This window comes from Mustela lutreola, chromosome 5 (assembly GCF_030435805.1).
Source record: "Mustela lutreola isolate mMusLut2 chromosome 5, mMusLut2.pri, whole genome shotgun sequence".
Lineage (NCBI taxonomy): Eukaryota > Metazoa > Chordata > Mammalia > Carnivora > Mustelidae > Mustela > Mustela lutreola.
In genome coordinates, this window is record NC_081294.1 from 102,695,863 (window position 1) to 102,718,405 (window position 22,543).

Sequence of the window (22,543 nt, forward strand, 5' to 3'; positions counted from 1 at the left end):
TGTTCATTCTCTCACTCCCGCTCTCTCTCAAATAAACAAAATCTTAAAAAAAAAAAAAAAAAAAAGTGATTCCATAGAAAATATGCATCATTGGTATTTCCATGTATTTTAAATTACTACAAAGAAAAATAAAAAATTTGGACTGGTGTATTTCCAATATAAGTTTATGCCCTCCACCCATTCCAAATTCATTCCATTTGGGAGGGGAAGAAACAAAACACATTAGTATTGAGACTTATCTACATTACTCAATTAAAGGGAAAAAAAAAAAACAGTTGCTGAGTTCTAACTCTTGCATAAATTACTAGGTGAATACAAACAGATCAAAATATAAATGTACTTTAAATTTTAAAACATGTTCTCGATATAAAATATGCTTTTAAAAAATATTTTATTTATTCATTTAACAGAGAGAGAGAGAGAGAACACTCACACAAGCAAAGGGAGCAGCGACAAGACACCCCACTGAACAGGGGACCACACTTGGGGCCTGACTCAGGACTGGACTCCCCCAGAACACTGGGATCACAACCTGGACCAAATGCAGATGCTTAACCGACTGAGCCACCCAGGCATCCTCAATATAAAATATTCTTGATTAAAAAGCTTCCAGAAATCATTATATATAATCATACATTGTTAAATTTCAGGGAAATTACCATGATAGCTGTTAACAAAAATGCCAAAAACTATATTCCTTTTGATTCTACATATGCAGCAATATCAAAGTTATTTACCTACCATAGAAGTGATCAAAAGTATGTTTCTCAACATTTACATATCAAGGAGATAGTTTTTCATTTTTTGTCATACTGTACCTACTATATTGCTATGCAAACAGTGAATACTCAGAGCACTGGGGACTCTTTCCACTAGTCACCCCTCAACCCCCCCAAAAGAGTAATACCAAATAGATTAAAAGTTCAGCCTGTTCTGTAAAACACTTACCACTACCATAATACTAGTTTGGAAGTCAGCTTTCATTTAATGAGATAAGTGATGAATCTACCAGAATTCAGAAGCAAAGAACAAACCTGAAATTCAACCTTACAATGTATACCTACTATACATTAAATGAAAGTCAGCTTTCATTTAATGAGATAAGTGATGAATCTATCAGAATTCAGAAGCAAAGAACAAACCTGAAATTCAACCTTACAATGTATACCTACTATACAATGTGTTAAGTACAGATAACTAAATTACAACCTACATTCAATCTAAAGAAACCCGAGGGTGCTTCACTTTACTGAAAGCCTTTCACTGCAATTCCAATGATGACAATATCAAGACACATCATGATTTTTCTGCCACGGAAATAAAAGTTAACACTTCCAAGTCTTAATTCCAACATTCATGTCTTACCTAACGCCTTTTTCACCACCTTCTAAAGATAACAGAAAAACTTAGTATGAAACAATTCCACAATAAATGTCCAAATGCTTAGCGTAAGTATGTCTAATGGACGCAGGGTAGTTTCTTAATAGTCAGTGGCTGCACATGATCTTGTATCTTATGACCAGCTTTGCTGAGGGACTGGCATTTCTAAAACTTTAACAGGAAGAGAGAAGGAAGTAAAAAAGGCAACGTGGGTCTTCTCATAGCAAAAACTTTAAACGAAGAAACAAACCCTAAACCATGTACTATCAAAAGAAAAGAATCATCCATCTTCTCTCCTAAAAAGGGCCTCATCGACTTAGTTACCTACAACTATGTGCTTTGCTAAAATTTTGAAAAAGGGTTTTAAAAATTTCAGGAAAGATAAGATGTGTTTTCCTTATTCTGGCCCTTTGCAAGATTTTTTATTTATTTATTTTTTTATTAATAGTTCTCTTCTTCCTGGACTAAAGGTCGGCTTCTATTCTGACATGTCCCAAGTTACTATGAGTATTTCTCGTACCTATCACGTGCCGATTCAATAGCTCTTTTCTGAACTGAGGAAAAGGATGAGGGAAAAAGTACAAAAGTCCTCCTCGCTGAGACCTCTCACTACATCTAACTTGGCACAGTTTACCACCTCAGATTTCCGCACCATGCCCAGTTGCTCCGGCTACTGTCTACACCACCGCATCCACAGAATCTTCCAAACCTGCTCTGCATCTCCGGACTAACCTCGTTTGAGAGTTCCGATCTGCACTGCTCCCATACCCAGTGGTTCGCACACTGTTGTTGCCCAACCCGGATTCCTACACCCGGGACAGATGTCGCTGAGTCCCAAGTCACCGTGCGCATCCCACTCCCAAACTGAATCCGGGGCTGGGACACGTTTTCTCCAGTCTTCGGCCGCCACCGCCGCCAAGCCCCAGGACAAGCGAACAGGACAGTCCCCTTCTCCCCCGCCCCCCACCCCCACCCTGGCACTCCTGCGGCAGTACTCAGCCCCGCACCCCGGCACATTCCGCAGCCCCCGCCCCGGGACAGTCCGTGACTCCCGTCCAACCCCACCCCATCCCCTCAGCGGCTCTCCTCGCGGCAGGTGGAGTCTGAGCAGGGGGCCTTCGGACCCGCGGGTTGCTCACCTTGCTGAGGACTCCACAGCGCTCCACAGGCGGCCCGGACTCCGTCTCCGGATCCTCCTCGGAGCCCGACGAGTTCCAGCTCTGGTTATCCGACATGGAGGCGCGACAGTCGATCAGGAGACCGGCCCCCGCTCCCTGAGCTGCGCCGGAGGAAGCGCCCAGTACCCGGGGTGAAGGGCCGGGGGATGGCGAAGGGAAGAATGCCCGCTCCGGCTTGGGGGGGAGCTGGAGGAGGGACGAAGTCTGGCCGCTGCGCCGCCGCCGCCGCGCCTGACACCGAGCGGACCGGGGAAGGAGGACAAGCGGCGAAGGAAGCCTGCCCTTCCAGCCGTCAGCCGTCGCCGTTGTCGTGACCCCTGCGCTGCGCCCGGCGCCACCACCCGAACTCAGCCCCTTCGATGCCAACCTCAAACAGAAAAGGGAAAGGAAAGAAGAAGGGAAGAGAAAATCCGGCTGCAGAAACCCGGGTCCACTCACACCTCCGCTACCGCCGCCATCTTCCTGCCTGGCCCACTATTTACCCTCCCCTCCCCTTTTCCCTCCCCTTCGTCCTCCCATTCTCCCTCTGCTCCCCGCCCCGTCCCCCTCCCAACGTCTGACGAAGCACGCCGAGGGCTGGAGGTCCCCTCCCGCACCCTACCTCCGGTTCTCCCGGATGACGCAGAGTGGAATGGTGGGAGGAGCAGAGAAAGAAGGAGGGATGGAGTTCCCGTTCTGTTGCATTCTGGGAAGGTCGCTGCTCCGTCAATCGCGCGGCCTCCTGGGAGTTGTAGTCGGGATCCTGAGGCAACCGGTGAGTGATCCGTGCGGGGAAGGCTGTCGCCTTAGGGACGAGTCAGGTGGTGGGTGGGCTTCGTTTGACAGTTGTGCGATCCGTCCCCTCGGCCACCCTTCTATCTCTGCCTAGCGTGTTTATGACGAACCTGCGGAGCTTGCGGGCCCGGACGTGAGATAACACTGCTGAGGATGCCGGGCCTGCCTTCCACGGCTGTTTCCTGAAAGCCCGGGAGCATCTTGCTGCTTTCCAGGGTGGGAATGTACTGGCGTTTCTGCCTCAACCGCGGGCCAGTGGTTTGCACCCTTTCTAGCGAAAACGGGGTTTCTGTCCGCCAAATCCCCTCTGCAAATGTTGAAGGTCTTTTTATCTCGCTCTTTAGAAGTTAAACTTCAAACTTGAGGTTTCCCGCGTTTGGAGGAAGAATTCTCAGCCCCTTCTCACCAGAGCAATCACTTCCTATTGTTGGATTTAGTGTTCATTTTGTTGATAGTACTTTTGAAGATGTCAGAGAATAAATAACGTTTGAAGAATTTTTAAAGTAAAATGAGAATGTGAAATGGTAGACTGGAGTTTATTCTAAGTTGTCAATGAGTACCTTCCCGAAAGCCGGGTTAACCATCTCTACGGACCTGTGTCTCTGAGAAATAGGAAAGGTTGTGGAGTAGAAACTTCATTGCGTAAGAAAACCCAAAATGCAATAGTCTTACTGAATAGTAAGAGATTAGGCAATTCTAGTCTTTGACTAGAATTGAATTAGTAGAAAGAACGACAATAGAAGAGCTAATGGATCTTTGTCTATTTTTGCATAAATTATTGGGATAATTTTTATTGTGAGATCTTTAATTTGTAACTTCCATTCTTTCTCCTCTTGTTTGCTACTTTTACATCTTGTCAATTTCCTAATAATTGCCAACAACAAAATTCATTATTAAAGGTTAGAAAGGGTACCTGTGTACTGTAGTACATGGAGAATAGGAGTGAAATTTTGAGTATGAGGGAAAAGGCACAGTGGCCAGAAATAACTCTGGTAGCCATAGAGGTCAATTTAACTGGGATTTTCAGGAAAAAAAAAAAAACAAAATGATGGGTCATGTCTCTGAGAAGTACCTACGATATCTTTTTGTTTCCTTAAATTGATGCTTATGCATGCTGAATTTGTTGTAAATAGGTTACAGATCATTTTTCCAGTGTGAAATCAAGTAGTAATTCATAATAGAACGCCATTCAGATGAATAAAACTTGAGATAATGCTTTTGAAAATACTTTGACAACATGTTAACACATAATCCCAGGTTTGTCGTTCAAAAGAGAAAATGGAAGAAACCCACTTATGCATATTTTCCTCTTTATTGAATTACTAAATTATATCTTTAGAATTTTGAATAGTGTAACAATTTTTACTTTCCCTTTGGTTATCTAATATGATTAGATGTAATATTTGATTCTTGGTTTTAAAAGGACATTAGTCTTAAGGAAATGATTGTGAATTGTTGAGAAATCAACTTCATAATGTGATTTAGAATCATGGGAGCATAGTATATGTTTATATTAAAATTGAACTTTCCGTTGTCTTTTACACATTTCTAAGTTGTGTGTGGTTGCAACCACCAGCACTTACATCTCTGAGGTTCCCACCTAGTAGGAAATTGCTTCACTGTAGCAGTCTGTTTCTAGCTATAGGGTTGAGGGAGAGGGCATTCTGAGAAAAAAATCATTTAACATACATGAAGATCCCATGATAAATGTTAAAATGAATATTTTAGACTGTATATATTATTTTGCTTCCTAGAATGTAAGTCCCATGCAGGCAAGAATTTAAATTTTTTTCATCCATTTTTTCCATAACTTTTTTCTATCCTTAGTCCCTAGAATAGTGCTCAGCATATAGAAGGCATTCAATATAATTGGTATTATATTTCTATCTTTCAATTAATTTAATGAACATATAATTTGCAAGATACTTTGCTGATGACTGGGTGATTTTAAGATACTAAAAAGTTAAAAGGGGGCCATAGGGAGCTCTGCCTTGCAGGAGGTTATAACAGAAAACAAGGTAAGCAAAGTACAAATGTTACTTTAATAGCTGAGCTAGTGTTTGAAAGAAGGTAACCTTTTTTCCTACCCCTTGACAGTGACAAACCCTGTTCTCTAACCCTCTTACCTAATCCTCCTCCTGGATCTTTATAGGCCACTTGCCGCAGGTCTTTTCAGTTAAAAACAATGGCTACTTAGAATTCTAAAGAAGAAAGGATTGTCCTTGTTTGCTTATCTTTCCACCACGTTATAAAAATTATTCAAAATAATATAACTTAGTAGATTTTTATGACTTGCTACTGTGTTTATAACATTCATCGAGTTCCCTAAATGAAGTTCAGAAATTTAAAAAATGTGAAAGCTTCTCTTAAAGCCTCTCTGCCTTTTCCAATTTAACCAGAACTACGTGTCCCTTTAAATGCTTTGTTTCCCCTGTTTTGAATACTAACTGATGATACTAGCTTCTCTTCAATGTTCCTGTGAGACCTGTTCAAGAACTGCCACTATGATGATTCATGTGAGTTCAGAGTGAGCAAGCAGATAGTCCCTGGGTGTGAATCTTAGCTGGCTTCATCCTTAATAATCACATGGATTTGGATGTGTATTTAATAAATACTAACTTTAATAAATAACATTATTAGTTAACCAGTTGCTTTTTATTATCTATATCCCCAAAGTCATGCTGTTAAATGCATTTGTAAATGAATATTTGTATATCAAAATGGATATTCATTTGTATGGTGGTGAATGCATCTATGTTCATGTCTGAACATGTAAACACTAGTTTCAGAAATGTAAAGGACTACAAGAAACTTGTATGTTTTCATCTTTTGTGATGTTATAAGGAATTATTGAAAATACCCTTACAAGTGTATTCACAAAACTGGATATAGTGTGTAAAGTGGATACAGGAATATCGAGTATTCCTCGATACTTCGATTGCTCCCCTTAGTATCTTGATCTTTTGTGTTGGTGCAGAAAAAAAAAAAAAAGATTGTATTTTACCTATCCATGATCAGCATTTGGCATGCTTATCTTCCAAATAAATGGTTTTCAGTTAAACTGAGATCTTAACAGGTATATTCTTATTTAGTGTAAGCAAGCCAACTGTACTAGTCTATGAATGAACTTTAAAGGATTGTCAACTTTCTAAAAGAAAAAGGTAAGTGATTCAGCCAGCAAAATCAAGTGTACTCAATAAATTTTAAAAAAATAATTACAAAAAAAAAATCAAGTGTATTCAAGAATAGCAGAGGAATTGCAATTTGGGACAAGCAAACCTTGGTGAACCAAGGGCAAATCCAGAGAACAGAGGAGAGCTTCAATTTATAGAGGAAAGGTGGAAGTCTGGAGGGGTTATTTTGAACAAAAGTTCATTGAAAGAAAATGAGAGTTGGAAGTGGTGGTAGCCTCTCATTGGCTTCAGGAAAGGGCAGCTTGCTATTAGCACCAAAAGGTCATCTTCCTTCTTCCTTCCGGACTGTTCAAGTTATGATGAGTGGTCAGTTTTTGAGAGCCCTCTCTTCAGGGTTTTCCAACTCCAGTTTTACTTGAGGTTTCCTTAACGTATTTTCACATTTCCACCCTTTGATAAAGATCTTTCTTTAAAAGCAGTGCTGATCACGAGTTGGGTCATCTGTTCCTTATTAGAATAATTTTTGTCCCTCTGTGCCAGGAAGGGCCTTTCTAGGTGTCATGTTCCACATTGGAGGGAAGTACACAGATTGGAAATTGTTAAGGCAGCATTTGAATAAGGAGAAGGTAGGATGGAGAACTCTTCAGGCATTTCCATCGAAAGTCTGTATCTTACTGAAATTTTAAATATTGGAGATCCCCTGTAGAGTACACCAAAGTTTCTACAAAGGTTTGAAAGGCAACAGGTATAAAACCTAAAAATAATACTAAGTAAGTTGGGAAGAATAATGACCCCGTTTGTGTATTCTAAATTAGCCCAAACCTGAAGACAACCAGCTAACAAGATCAAGGACCAAAGACAGGTAGAATTTTTTGTAGTCAATATGCTTGCTCTCTGGGTTTTTCTACTTCTCCAGAGGAATTTATCTATATGCAACAGGTGGTGTTTGCTATTGCATAAAAATCTTGTTCAACAAGTAGGTAATCAAGGGCTATGTGATTATCCAAAACAACTTTAATGAGATATGTGATCATTGTTGACCTACTATTGCCTTAGTGCTGGAATCAGCAAGTTTTCCCAGTCCCAGAGAGAGATTCCTAATCATTCATTTCCTGGCATGAACACCCACCAATGGGATAAGCGCCCTTATGATGGAGGCAAATCTGAGTAATGTATAACTCCTGGGAGTTCCCATTTAAGGCAGCAATGAAGGTTTGTTGCAGAAGACCAATGGGAGGAAGAGTAAAAGGCTTCAGATTTATTGTGGATGTCCATGGGCTAAGTATTGGCCTCCAGTCTGACAGCTGTGTAAACATTGGGCAATGAATGGCCACTTGCCACAGGCAGATAAAACCAGGTTGTGCACGCAAGACTCCTGCGAGAGTTTGATTAATAGTGCTGTTAGTTGGGATTATTCAATTGGCCCTTTGAACCAAGTGTCAGTGGTGTTTGGGGAATAATTAGGGAGAAACTATCCTGTTCTATGGACTTTATTCTTGAAGGGTATACAGAGGGGGCTTGTTTTATTACAAGGGAGCTGACCTAAAGTAGTAAACAGGAAACCGTATAGGCAGAATAAATGTGGTTAGTTGCTCTGAGAGTTATGATAGGGGAGAGCTCAAAGCAAAGTACAGGAAAACCTGGTTGTAGAAGTTTGACTCTGTAAGAAATATCTGGAGGGATGTGGGTACGGTTAGTGGTCATGGAGATGAAGGAAGATTTTGCTATGGGGAAGACTAAAGGGTTGCAACTCCTGTAGACAGATCCAACAATCAGAAAGTTTTCCCCTTTCTTCAAGAGATTGGGAAATTCTAATGAGGGCATTGTCTCTCCAGGATAGACAAGGAGAAAATGAGGTGAGAAAATGCTGAAAGAAGAGAATAAACAGGCCTGATCCTGTCATCTTGGAGAGGCTGTCTGCTTCAGTGTCCTATGCTTCATTTCCTGGAAATCTTCAATTTAAGGTCAGCTGTTGATATGCAGGTCCAGCCAGGGTTTGGAGCTTTCTTTAGATGAGACACATGAATCTGGAAGTCAACTCTTGGAGTTTAGTGGCCCAAGGATGGCCCGTAACTCTTGATAAGGGCCTTTCCATTGAGCTTGAAGAGAACCTTTTTGGAGATGTCTTTTCCAAGAAATGAAATCCGCAGGTTGCAGCGCATGGTGTTGCAGGACTTCATCTCCCAGGAGTGTGCTGTGGGAAGATTGCCATACTAGAGCATGATTATTTTTGAGGGATGTGATTCAGCCTTTGCAATACTGAAATATATCTTCTTTTATTACGTGTGTCTGAAGGAAGCTAGAGATACAGAGCACTCAGTAATTGTTTCAAAGTGTGAGAGTTTACGAGTTCTGAAGGGGTGGATCTGAGATTTAGTACCATCAGCGATACTTTTGGCTGAGGGAGTTGGACGATTTCCACAAATTTTGCCAGTTGAATTTTGATGATGCTTTTGGTTGGTTTGCTTGTTCTAAACACTGAGGATGGTAACAATGAAAATGCTGTAGAAATGGCCAAACAGCTCAGACTTGCTGTAATATTTGACCAGCAAAATGGGTTCCCCAGTCACTGTGGAGCTCAGGAGGGGTTCCTCCCATAGGGATGAATTTTTCCAATAGGATTTTAGCTATTGAAGAAGGAGTAGCTTATCTATGTGGAAAGGATCCAAACTAGAGGGAAAACATACAAATCATTAAGGAAACATATTTGTATTCATGAGATAGATGTATCTGAAGAGAGACCATTTAGAAGACCTCAGATAGTCCTTTGGGCAATTTAAAGTGCCCAGGAGCAGTGTGAACAGGTTTCTTGAATTGTTTTTTGGTGAGGCCTGCTTGCTATTACTGGACAAAGGGGAAACCTTCTTCCAGCTGGACTATGCAACCTTTCACAAGTGGTACATGCATGATAGTCCTCCCTTCATGGCTTCCTTAGCACATTTTCAGAGGATCTATCAGATTTTTTGAGTAACAGAACAAACTTTTGCACTTGGTAAAAAAACAAAACAAAACAAAACAAAAAAACAAAAACTGGTCATAAAATCTGGTTGAATAAAAACCTTGTAGTTAATCTCACCAGATTATGTGCATTCTTTACATACGATTGGTCCCCATAGCCAGATAGCTATGAAATTTCTCCTTCCTACATATGCTTTACTGGTTTCTTTCTCCTCATCTCTCCCTTTCCCCTGCATTACTATTGTTTATATGTATTATATGTAACTAACGCCTGTTAATATTTTCCCTCTTGTATTCCTTGCCTACCATAGCAGTCATTGGCAGCAGTGATGGGACAAACAGAAGAAGGAGTAGGTGAGAAATAGTGAGAAGCTGGGAGAAAAATAATCTGTAATGGAACCTCCCATTCTGTTTTAATTGACTCATAGGAATAGAGAAGGAAAGCTAATGTTATTGCTATTCTTAATTCTTACTTCAATCCTGTTTCCTGTCTCAGTATCCCAAGAGCCCCCTAATCCTTTCACATTTTTTCAGGCCCTGTGATTGCTCTTATCTTCCTGGTCTCAGATCTAGGCTTGATGTCTTCTTCCTACATCTTAATCTCATATTTTTGTTTTCCTCCAAGGGGAATAATTATGATTCTAAATGATGAGTAGCATTAAGTTAGGTTATTCCTGTTATGGAGATGGATATTTAAGTAGGCACTGCCAATAATTGCTTTCCTTGCTTTCTTTTTTCTTTCTTCTGTTTTCTAACCACCCACACTCCATTTGGATCAAAACACTTTTATTAACATCAATTATTATTATGTTCATACTGCTAGGTCTTATTCTGTTACTCTGATTCCTAAGGTGACTTTGCATGTATCTCTTGGATTCCCTTGTTTATTGATCTTTAACATTTTTAACTCAAGGACAACTGTATGGGGTGTGGGGGTAACTCACTGATACCTTTTTGTACTGCATGTTGCTACTTAGGAAAATGTCACATCACATAGAATGTTCTAACATTTGGCAGTAAAACAGTGATTTTAGAGACAGAATTTATAGAGCTACTTTTTTTTTTTTTTTTTTAATCTTGTTTCCTGTTGTATAGAGGAGGGCCAAGCCAGGCATGTTCCAAGCAGAAATATTCTTTCTTACTATTGAATAAAATTGAAATTGTATTCCATTATCTTTGATTTATATCTGTTTGTTGTTGTGGGATAAAAACTTGTCAGGAGTGGTTAGTATTTCATAGATTTCACTATAACAGTAAGAAATCCTTTAGTCTAAAAAGTACACAGTACACATTCATAATAGATGAATAGTGCTATTAATATCCACTCTCTGTATGTACACTTTCTTTCTGTTTTTAACCCTCAAGCTTTTGAGTTTCTAAATTTTAACCTCTTTAACTTACATTGAGAAATTCGCTTTTCAATATGTTGAAATCCTACTGTATAAGCAGTGTGGTATTTTTAAATATTGGTAGGATCCTCATAATGGTTATTTTGTAAATGTGTTTTGCTTCCTGTTTTTCTCCCCAGCCCCTTCATTGTTTCACTTTTACTGTAATTTCAGATCCTCTTCTCCTTAGTCAAGTAAGCTGGGAAATACTGTCATAGAACTATACATGATGTTATGGTGATACAGTTTATGAATATACAGTTTATGTTCATCCTCATTTAAGGTATTTATTAAGACTTCCTATGTGATTGTCCTGTAGGGTGCTATAAAAATAGGAGATCTATACCACATGTTTCATAGATTCATTGCTATCTAGCATTGTACTGTCTAGGAATACAGGTAATAATTAAGTGTGTAACAATATTGATATGTTTTTAACAGTGCCAGTATTATTAAAGAACAAGTAAAGATTTAAATTGCCTGTCACATAGTAAGTGTTCAGTAAATATCTAAGGAGGAATGGAGTAAGTTTATGTGGTTGGTGATTGAAGAGAAGCTGTAGGGGCTCCCGGGTGGCTCAGTGGGTTAACGCCTCTTTCTTTGGCTCTGATCATGATCCCAGGGTCCTGGGATGGAGCCCCACATCAGGCTTTCTGCTCAGCAGGGAGCCTGCTTCCTCCTCTCTCTCTCTCTGCCTGCCTCTCTGCCTACTCCTGATCTCTATCTGTCAAATAAATAAATAAAATATTTTAAAATAAGTAAATAAATAAAGAGAAGCTATAGGAACTGCAATTAACAAGGCTCAGGAGAAAAAATTACTAACAGGTTAAAACTAATGAGAGACTAAAGAACCAAATTCCAGCATGGCTTTTTGTAAGGAGTAAGTATCATTTGTTAAGAACCTACTCAATATTAGACATTGCTTTAGGTTTATTATGTTTGTTGTTCACGCGTCACAAAAATCCTGCAAAATAGACATCTTTATTTACATATAAAGAAATTAATGCTCAGAGAAGTTAACTGAATTGCCCAAAGTCGTAGCTAATTAATAGTCTAGCTAGGACTTTGAAACTCAGAGACTTATAATATGTACTTTCAATATATATAAAGTTGATTTTAGACTCAAAAAACAAAAGCAAAGACAACTATTATCCTGAAATGATTAAACTTTTGAGAATCTGTTAGAGCCTGATAACATTCTGGGTATGTTGCATAGTTTCTCTTTAGTTTGAAGTTTTTCTTTTGAAGAAAATTTATCCACATACATTTTTAAGCTGCAGTAGTATATTATAGAGACAGTTTCCGGACTTATCTGTGATAACTAAAGGGGTATGCTAGCAAGTCTATGTTTTAATTATCTATAGATAATTTAAGTGATTTCTTTTGCAATTATTCTTTTATCTAATGTTGATAAAGGAATTATGTATTGATTTAACTCTTAGTATAAGAGTATATCTCAGAAAAAATAGTCATTTGTATCTATCATTTTATTTTTTATATTTTTGAGTAATTTTATGAATAATCTTGAGAAGTAACAAGAGATGATGAACAACAACTTCATTAGGGATTGCAATAAAAATTGAATCTTAGCAAATTTTTATTCTATATTTTTCTAAAGTGAGTAATGAATGTCCTTTGAAAGCGAGTAGCTACTCTTCAATTTTTATGCATGATCCTGGATCTTTCCATCTTATAAATAAAGCTTCCAGGTATAATATGCATCTTTAATAGATTCTAGCTTATCATTATGTCTGGTTCTTTATCTTTGCTTATAACATCAAAATGCAGTAATATTGAAAACTTTGATATCTCATAATCTTGTTAAAGAGAAGACATCTATTTTCTTTCCTCCATAATTATAAAATATTTTCATTCTTATATTTTAAACACCCTTAGAAATACAAGTCCAATAAGGTTTTCATTTCTACATCATCTATTTCCTTCCTTTTCCCTTTATATACACATCTGCCTTAGACATTTGCTGACTTACAAGCCATATTAAGTAACTTTTAGTGCATAAATATCATAAACTGTCATATGTCCTGTTAACAAAATGGGATGTTCCAAGTTCTTGTTGCAAAATACTCTGTGATGAATTCCTTCCTGTTGAATGACTAACTGGATGGGAATGCCATATTTGCTTTTCTTACAAATTCATTCTTTACTCATTGATTCTTAAATTTGAGAAGATATGTATTTGAGTCATCTGAAAATTCATACTCTTAGATTTTGTTTTCAAGATCAACTTCATTATTATGGTCAAGAGTGCAATTAGTTTCTTTATACTCATCTTCTTATTTGTTTAATAATTATGAAACTCTTCTGTCAGTTTTCTTATCTTTGCCAGTATGGGCAGAAAGTGAAAAATTCAGAACTTTCAACTGTGTTTAGCTTTCATTAAAAACCTTCATCATTGAAAGCTACCAAAACCCAACCCCTTGCAAAAATAGTGTATAATAGTATATATTATCTATATTTTTCTTATACTTTTCCTTCAAAGATGTGATACTGTGGGCAACACAATTAGAAAACTGAAGGATGATATAATAGTGATAATTTATTTCACTGCCAGGTCATCTTTCTGATGATTCCATTATTTTTCTTTCTTATTATTTTATCTTTTAGCATAAATGTTTAATAATTCCTAGGATAATGAAATAGCAAAATATTCAAGATATAAGAAAGTAAGTTCCCTAAGATACCATAATGTATCTTTCATTCATTTATAAAGGGATCACTATAATGTATCTTCAATCTGTAAGAATCGAATCCATATAGAAATTGTAAGATAGAGTGAATTTTATTCTGTTAAAAATTTAATATTTTGTTCATTGGAAGGTTTCTAAGAAAAAATAAGGTATGAAATATCTGTGCTTACAATAAAGTTGCTCGAAGAAGAAACTAAAACTAAAACTGAGTCTAATAGATTCTTTTAAGCCAAAGGTTAATTAACTGTGTTCCTTAATCTTTCTTTTATAACCAGCCACAAACTAGTTTTTATTTCCTTCTCCTATCTCAAGTTATGGGTTAGCCATTTTAATTCCAAAATAATAATAATTTGATCAAATAAAGCATTCATCCTAAAGATTCCAAAGTACTTGATTAAAGATCAAAGTATGTATACTACTAGTTAATTTATCTTTATACAATCCAGTGAAATTTTTGCATTAAAATAGGTGTATAAAAAATCATTTATAAAGTATTTAATATTTGCCCATTGAGAATAGTTAATGATAAAATATTGACAGAAGTTTTAGTTTTTTGCATAGGAAAAGCATGGCAATCATGGGATCCCATCGTAACAAGCATTTCATAGTAGAACCACACTGTATAAATCATGATCTGGGAGAATTATCAAAAACCAAAGTGAAGTCAAAGTGATTGGTGCCCTATATGTAGAAATATTTTCTTTTGCCCTCAAGCAGACCTGTGAAAAATCTATGAAAAAATGCTAATAAATTCCAGAGATGAAGGTCTTTTCTAAAAAAAAACTTTACTTCTTTCTAGTGATTATTGTTACTTTTTTATGGGGTGAAACCGAAACTATTTTGTGATTAAGATTAATATATGATACTGCAGACAGAAGTTTAACAGGTGCATAATTTAAACAGATTTTATTATTCACATTCTTGACAAAAGGGTCAGGATATTTTTAAGGCTCAGGAAGTGTTTTTTTCCCTTCCTCCCTGAGGGTAATTTTGGGGGAAAATGTAAATGTATGCAATATGAGATAGGAGAGGTTGAGAAGAGCACTGCTGCTGTATGTCAAGGACAGAGAAAACTTTCATATCTTTAAAAGGACAGATGAAGAGGAAGTAGAAGTAAGGGAAGGTGTTCATGGAAAATACAGGAACCTAGAGTATCTCTTTCTTTTGGGGAGGGGGGATTGTGCCTGGGTACATCATAGCCAAACTGAGGAAAACCAAAAATGAAGAGAAAAACTTGAAAACAGTCAGAAAGAAATGACACATCACATACAGGGAACAACAGTATGAACTATCATAATCTTAACAATTATGGAAGCTAGAAAAGAGTGGAGCAACATCTTTAAACTACTGAAAGAAAAAAAAAAGCCTGTCAAATTTATATCTGATTAAAGTATCTTTCAATAATTAAAAAAATAAGATAAGCCTGCTGGCATCTTCATTATATATTTAGCATACTGATTAAGGAATGTGGGCTCTGGAGCCAGAATCTTCTATTTTAATTTCAGCTTGGACACCTCTGGGTGATCCTCGGTGAATTACATAAATTCTCTAAGATTCAATTTCTTTATGTATTTTACCAATATATACTTTAGTGAGATAATATCTAAATTAGTGAGTAATCATGAGAGAATTCTTTTTAAACACTTAGTACCTGCTTAACATAAAGAAGTTGTTTGAAAATGTTATCATTTATTTATATGTATTTTTAACAATATGGCCAACCTTTATGGAATTTCATACTTTTTATTTGCATCTTCCTCACCCCGTCTCCCACATTTAGAGAGGTTGGATATATTTTGAAAAAGGAAGAAACCACTGACAGTATTGTAAAGAAATCACTTCGGCTGCTACTTTGACTTGTACAGAGACCAGATTTAGGAAGTTTTCATGTTCAGAGAAGATTCTTTCTTTCTTTCTTTCTATATTTTGTTTATTCAAAAGATTTTATTTATTTGACAGAGAGAGGGAAAGCACAATCAAGGGGAGTGACAGGGAGAGGGAGAAGCAGGCTCCTTGCTGAGCAGGAAGCCCATTGTGGAGCTCGATCCCAGGACCCCAGGATCATGACCTGAGCTGAAGGCAGCCACTTAACCGACTGAGCCACTTAGGCTCCTCAGAATATTCTTTTTTTTTTTTTTTTAATAATGTTTTCCCTTTGTTTTATGTTGGCTTTAGGCAGAAATTAATTTTTATTGGTATTATTACATAAGACAGTCCCTGGTAGAAGTGAACTCTTTGTTTTAGATACCATGATTATTTAATATATTACCCTTTGGTTCACTAGAAAGGTCTTCAGATCGTTCCCAAATACATTTTAGTACAGTCTGAACGGACATCATATTTTAATAATTTTATTTTCATTTCCTCGTCATTATCTCATATTCTTCATTCAGAGACTTCTTAGGCTTTTAGAGAGTTTTCAAAATTATGATATCATCTAAAAATAAGGTTAGGCCATAAATTTTGTTTTATATTACAGCAATAAATGATTTTATCTATTATTTATACCACCTTCACATTCCATGAAATCTACAAAAAAAAAAAACTACTGTTCCTTCTTTTTTGGTAAGATTTCAGTAATTTTTTATTTTACCTTCTTTGTATTTATCATGTTATGGCTAAGCATGAGGGTTTTGAAGCTAGGCCTAAAATACAGTCTCAAATTCACCAATTATTATTTTATCTAAGGTACATCTAAGTCTTCACACCATCGTTTCCTCATTTCTTAGGAAAATTAAATAGAATTATACACGTAAAACACTGTAAGATCCAAATGTTACTTTTTATAGTTACTGCATTTAAAAAGACTTCACTGAGGTATTACCATTAATTTTATTATTTTCTGTATATTAATTTACCCATCATTCATTCATTCATTCAACATTTATTTTTTAAGTAACAAGCTCAGTGGCCTAGCACTATACCAGGTATTGCCCTCTTGAAATTTGTATTTTAGCTTTATTAAGTACTACAAAAAAAACTTGCCTTTTTTTTCTTGTACACACTCTAGCAGAAAAATGTATTTGGCATAAAAGTTATTCAGTTGATTAGTTTACTAGTATATGTAAAATTTTCACCTTTGTTCAAACAACAGTATTACTAATCTTTAGGATACAACTGTTTTCTAGCAGTGTTACTCAAACTTTGGTCTCTGTACAGTGCTGATCCATAAAGAGATAATTATAGAATTTAAAAGTAAGCTATTAATTTATTATCTAACAGTTTTAGTAGATCAAGGATCCCAGCATGGCTTAACTAGATGTCTCTGGATCATGAGGTTGCAGTCAAGCTGTTATCTAGCGCTGCAGTTTCATCTGAAGACTGGACTGGAAGAGGATCTGCTTCCAAACGCACTCACATGGACCTTCTGTCAGGCTGCCTCACATAGCAGCTGGTTTCCCCAGAGTGAGTAATCGAAGTTGAGAATGAGAACATCTAAGATGGAAGTCACCACCTTCTTTCATAACCCATTTTCTTGTGTGACATCCCATCATCCTGCTTCTGCTTCTTCTATTTGTAAGAAGTGTTTCACTTGATTATATATTATGGTATTCATTTGTTGTAACTTTTTCTTCATTTTCTTACCATCTATGAAGTATTTTTAAAGGTAATTATTTTAGTAGTATTAAGAAATGCATATTTCATTTGTATGGGACACGTCGGTGGTTCAATTCGTTAAGAATCTGCCTTACGTTCAGGTCATGATCTCGGGGTCCTGGGATTGAGCCCTGCGTTGAGCTCCAGCTCTGAGTTAGGCTCCCTATTTAGTGGGGAGCCTGCTTCTCCCTCTTCCTCTGCCGCTCCTCCAGCTTGTGTTGTCTTGCTCAATCAGTCTCTCTTTCAAATAAATAAATTGTTGTTTTGTTTTTTTTTAAAGAAATGCATGGGGCGCCTGGGTGGCTCAGCGGGTTAAGCCTCTGCCTTTGGCTCAGGTCATGATCTCAGAGTCCTGGGATCAAGCCCGGCATCATCGGGCTTTCTGCTCAGTGGGGAGCCTGCTTCCCCCTCTCTCTGCCTGCCTCTCTGCCTACTTGTGATCTCTCTCTGTCAAATAAATAAAACCTTTTAAAAAAATAAAAATAAATGCATATTTCATTTGTGGGTTAAATTATGTTTCTTAGTATATTTGGCAGTATAGAAATGAGTAATTCTTTTCTTTAAGATCTTATTTATTTGAGTGAGAAAGACAGAGGTAGTGACAGAGAGTACAAATGGGGAGGAGAGGAAGAAGCAGACTCCCCGCTGAGCAGGGAGCCCCAAACGCATTAGGTAAGTGGTTTTGGCAAAAATATTAACTTAAGAGGTCTTACAAATATGCTAGAGCCATTATGGTTTAAAATTCTGAAATCTGAGAAATTCAAGCTCTTACAAAGCTTTGATAATGATGAATATTTTAATCTTTTAAAAATTGTAATCATATAGTGAGAAGCCAGATTTTAAAGCCCAAAACTAGGTTGCTATTATTCTTAGCTTCAGGTCTTTGAGTAAAGGAGGTAACAAGCTATATGGTTGTAATCTCTGCTGAAATAAATGGATTTCAGCATCTACTTTGACTCCTCACCCTTTGAGTTCTGGTTGGGATGAGAAAAATATTTCCAACAATTACTAGATTAGAAATTTTTTTTAAAAATTTCCAGGACACTGCGGCATGGAATTCATTTTCCTTTTTTATTTTATTATTTTTTAAAAGATTTTATTTATTTATTTGACAGAGACACAGCAAGAGAGGGAACATAAGCAGGAGGAGTGGAGAGGGAGAAGCAGGCTTCCTGCTAAGCAGGGAGCCTGATGTGGGGCTTGATCCCAGGATCGCAGGACCACGACCTGAGCCAAAGGCAGATGTTTAATGATTGAGCCACCCAGGCACCCCCATTTTCCTTTTTATAAATAAAATTATGGTGTCCTCCAGAGGTAGAGATTTATCTTGCTTACCTGTGAGATTATATACATAACACAAGTACATTTTTAGATTAAGGGATTATATTAAGGGATTAAAATTATCTGTTAATATAAACATTTAGCATGTATTTACATTTTTAAAATGTACATGTTCTAAAGTAGAGCTCTAGAGATTATTTGGGGGAATATTCTGGATATAATTTAAACTCTTACTCTGATGGGTACCTGGGTGGCTTAGTTGGTTTAGCATCTGACTCTTGGTTTGAGCTCAGACCATGATCTCAGGGTTCTGGGTTGGAGTTCTGCCTTGGGCTCCACACTCTGCTTGAGAATTCTCTCCCTCTACCCCTCTTCTTGCCTATGTGTGCACTCTCTCTCTCTCAAATGAATAAATAAATCTTCAAAAATAAATAAATTAAAAAAAATAAACTCCTATGGTAGACTAATTAGAGCTATAGGAAACCTAAGAAATCAGCAGTACTGGATCATGAAATAATATCATAAACAATATCAAGAAAACACTAGACCAGTGTAGCAGAGGGATAATTGAAAGCATCATTTCCAGGATAATAAAATAAAATAATATGTACAACTTTATTATTAAATATTATTCTTCTAATAATGTAGGATGTAGTATAGTGATAAATACTATAATAGCTCAATTTCCTATTAGTAGTATAACCCCACCTATTATCCTGGCTTCATATGTAATTTTATATTAAAAGTAACACTAGAGATTGTAGAACTTAAAAAAAAAAAATCAGTACCAAAAAGGTAACTAACTACAGGAGGACCCTTTTCTCTTTTTCTAAAAACATATGTTTTCAACTGTCCCTTTAAATTTATGTATTTTACTGTATACCTCAACTAAAACAACATTAGTCTGTACAGTATCAGTCTATGTAAGTGAATATTTTTGCTGACTTGATCTAATAATACCCAAAGAAAGAACATAATACCCAAAGAAAGAACCTCTCAGTATACTTCCTTCGTGTTAATGAATCAACATTCTCGGAAATAGTCAACTTCTATAAGACATAAAGTTAATTTTTCACAATTGTTAAATATCCTGAGTGCCCTTATTTCAGAGTGTAAACAAAGTCGTCATTGTTAAAGGTTCTGGAAGACTTTACCAAATATGTGACTCATCATCAACATAGAAACTTAACACACTGAGCTTTGGAGAATTTACATTGAATTGACATATTAATTAATGTGTTTTGCATCAGGATATTTTTCATTCTGTACTAAAGAAGCAGATAGTTTCAATTATTTATTATATAAAAGTGAATTTTATATGTCTCTAGGTTTAGATAGAGTGTAGGCTTTTTAAGAGCCTTCTATCCCATTCTTCTTCATTGGAATAAATTAAATGAATAGAAAGCTCAGGAAGGAAAAAGGCAATCAAAGAGAATATATACATAGTTCTCTCAAAAACTTTATATCCTTGGTGAAAACTTGTGTTTGCTTTTAGCATACATCCCTGTGGTTTGGGATCTGTAGAGTTACATTATTTCTATTATTTCTCTCAGTGATACATATACATTTAAAATCTTTCAAATAATTCATTCTGAAATAATTTTGAATTTTTTGTACATCTTATTTTGCAAAGATATTAAAAACTAAAGCCAGAAATACAAAGTTGCATCCATGCCCTCATTCCTATCATATAAAAATTTTGTGCATGTAGTTTGAGTACATGTGGTCACACAGGTGTGTGTAAAATAATAGGGGGGGGGGACGTAGAAAATCTTAAAACTTTGGGGTTGTGATTTTTGTTTTCTTAAAAATTTAAAAATATTTTTATAATAATAAATGAAAAATTTTTAGTCAGGCATTAACTGGGAAATTAAAACTAGGATAATATTAATTCATAGCATTTAAATGTAGATAGTAAAAACATTTAATCACAGCCTGAAGTTTTATTTAATCTGTTTAATCTGTTCAAACAAACATGTTAAATATTTGAACATTTAGAGGATAAAAAATAATATTTGTCCTTAAGAAATATACAGGTTTTTCTGGAAGGATTTTTGGTTTTGGTTATTTATAGTGTGTTAGAAATAGGAAGCAAGCCTCCACCTAGGACCTTACTGTAATTTAGTTTTTTTAGTTTAGTTTTCCTTGTCCTCTTTCCCCCCACCTTTCCTCTCCACCTTCTCTCCTTTATCTCTCTTACTATCCTTAGTGTGTTTTACATATTTTCTGATAGATTAATTCCGGGTTATTTTGGTCAATGTGCCAATCACTTGTGATATTGTTTACATAGTTTTGTGAGCTTTTTATAGGTAGGAGAAATCCTAGCACTCTAAAACGTCTTCCTCAGAACTCCTGCTGAAAAAAATCTAATTTTCCATCCTTACTACCATCAAAAACAAAGGTTGGCCTTATATTTTTTTAAGTGGTAGCCTGAATAGTTACTGTTAGAATGAGACTGGGTAGAATTTGAATATTTTCAGAGAAAATGTGCTTTTAAACCAATATACTAAACCACAAGAACGCAAGTTCTTTCCTTTGCGTTGTGTAACCATTTGTGCTTTTGAGTTGAAGTGAAACAGACTGTCTTTGTAGTATCAAGCTATAAAAATGTTTTATTTTCATTTTCATAATCATAGGACAAATACCTTATTGGGAGCAAAACAAAACTCGTCCATGTGATCCATGAACTTTGGCTTTTTCTTGAGGATGCTTATAGCGATTTTTTTTTCCTTCCAAGTTTCTGTATCTTGAAGAGAGAGAAGTAAGGAAAATCAGACTAGTGATTTTCACAGCTCTGGAAATTTGGCTTAACTTTAATAATTAACTATTGATTGAGAGTTTATTATACCCCAGATGCCACTAGGCACTTACATTATTACTTCCCTCACAAAGCCATTTAAAGTAATATTAAATTTCACTTCCCTGAAAAATACTTTGTGATAACCTTTTGTGCAACTTTTGTGAATATTATGTGATCATCTCTGCTGGGAGCTAGCTCTCCATTTCAGTTTATGGATTTCTAAAGAAATTAAGTCAGAACTAATGGGGAGAGCAGAGATAACCAGGCTAATGAAAGATTCTAGAAATTTGTAAATAACCGAAACACTAACCAATAAAAACAAAAGCAGGCTCACCATGGGGACATAAATGATAGTACTAAAACAAACTCATAGGAATTCAAGTATATTAAAACTTAGTATGTTTTATTAACTTTGTCCAATAATTTTTAGTAGATTTAGATATAATTGAAAAATATTAAATCAAAAAAATTAAACAAGGCAATTTAATTTCCCAAAGAATAAATATGAGCTAGAATCTTTTGAGTATTGATGGGACTTAGCAAGCATTCTAACATGTAAAATCAAAATTCTCTTATATTTTAATATAACTCCCAAAAGCTTTAATCATTTTAACTATCAAATATCTTAGGAAAATAAAGTTTATAAAATCAACTCATATACCTGTTATTACATATTTAATGTTGAAATGAGGAAAAACTACAAGTATTTTTAAATTAGTTTATTATTTATTATATTAAATTTATATATAAATTTATTTATTATATTAAAATTATTTTAAAATTATTAACTTTAGAAAAGTAGTTTTAGTCACAATCTTTTAATATAGCTGTGTAATCTTGCTATGTGAATAAGAGAACGAAAAAATTATATAAACTGAGTTCAGTCATTCAGCAGATTATTGAGCACCTACTCTCTGCCAAGTACTGTTTGAGGCTTTTGGGATATATCAGTTAAAACAAATAAAAAGCAATGTTCCCTGCCCTGTTGGAACTTCCATATTCACAGGAGAGATAGATGATAAGCATAACAAGTAAACCTATGTTTATTACTATGTTAGGAAATGATAAGGGCTATAAAAACATGGGGCATTGGGAAGAGGGGGGTGGGAGGTATTACTCAAGCTGCAATTTAAATAAGGAGGTCAGGGTAAATCCGCATTGAGAAGGTAACATTTAAGCAAACACTTGAAGGGAGTTTAGTCAAAAGAATAACTAGCTGAAGAACCCTAAAGGAGAGAGTTCAAGGTTAGAACATGCCTACCAGATTTGAGGAACAGCGAAGAGACCAGTGTGCCTGGAGAGTAGTGAGCAAGGGGAAGAGTATTAGCTAAGAGGGTAGACAGGT

General features: G+C 36.2%; 2 protein-coding genes across 7 annotated transcripts in view; one reads left to right on the plus strand and one right to left on the minus strand.

Moving 5' to 3' along the window:
• Positions 1-2,751, minus strand: part of CERT1 (ceramide transporter 1) — a 110,400-nt gene extending 107,649 nt beyond the window's left edge. The window contains exon 1 of one of the 2 annotated variants that reach the window (XM_059175267.1): positions 2,520-2,751. In XM_059175267.1, coding sequence (XP_059031250.1) covers positions 2,520-2,615 — 96 coding nt within the window. In that variant the 5' untranslated portion in view covers positions 2,616-2,751. The remainder of the gene's footprint in view (positions 1-2,519) is intronic. The other variant, XM_059175268.1, reaches the window with a different exon arrangement.
• A 273-nt stretch (positions 2,752-3,024) lies between these two features.
• The window catches only part of POLK (DNA polymerase kappa), a 67,978-nt gene continuing 48,459 nt past the window's right edge, over positions 3,025-22,543 (plus strand). The window contains exons 1-4 of one of the 5 annotated variants that reach the window (XM_059175263.1): positions 3,025-3,312; positions 8,302-8,430; positions 10,987-11,095; positions 16,743-16,925. The gene's annotated coding sequence lies outside the window, so the exon portion shown is untranslated. Of the gene's footprint in view, positions 3,313-8,301; positions 8,431-10,986; positions 11,096-16,742; positions 16,926-17,016; positions 17,037-22,543 lie in introns of those variants that run through there. The other 4 variants (XM_059175264.1, XM_059175262.1, XM_059175266.1 and 1 more) reach the window with 4 other exon arrangements.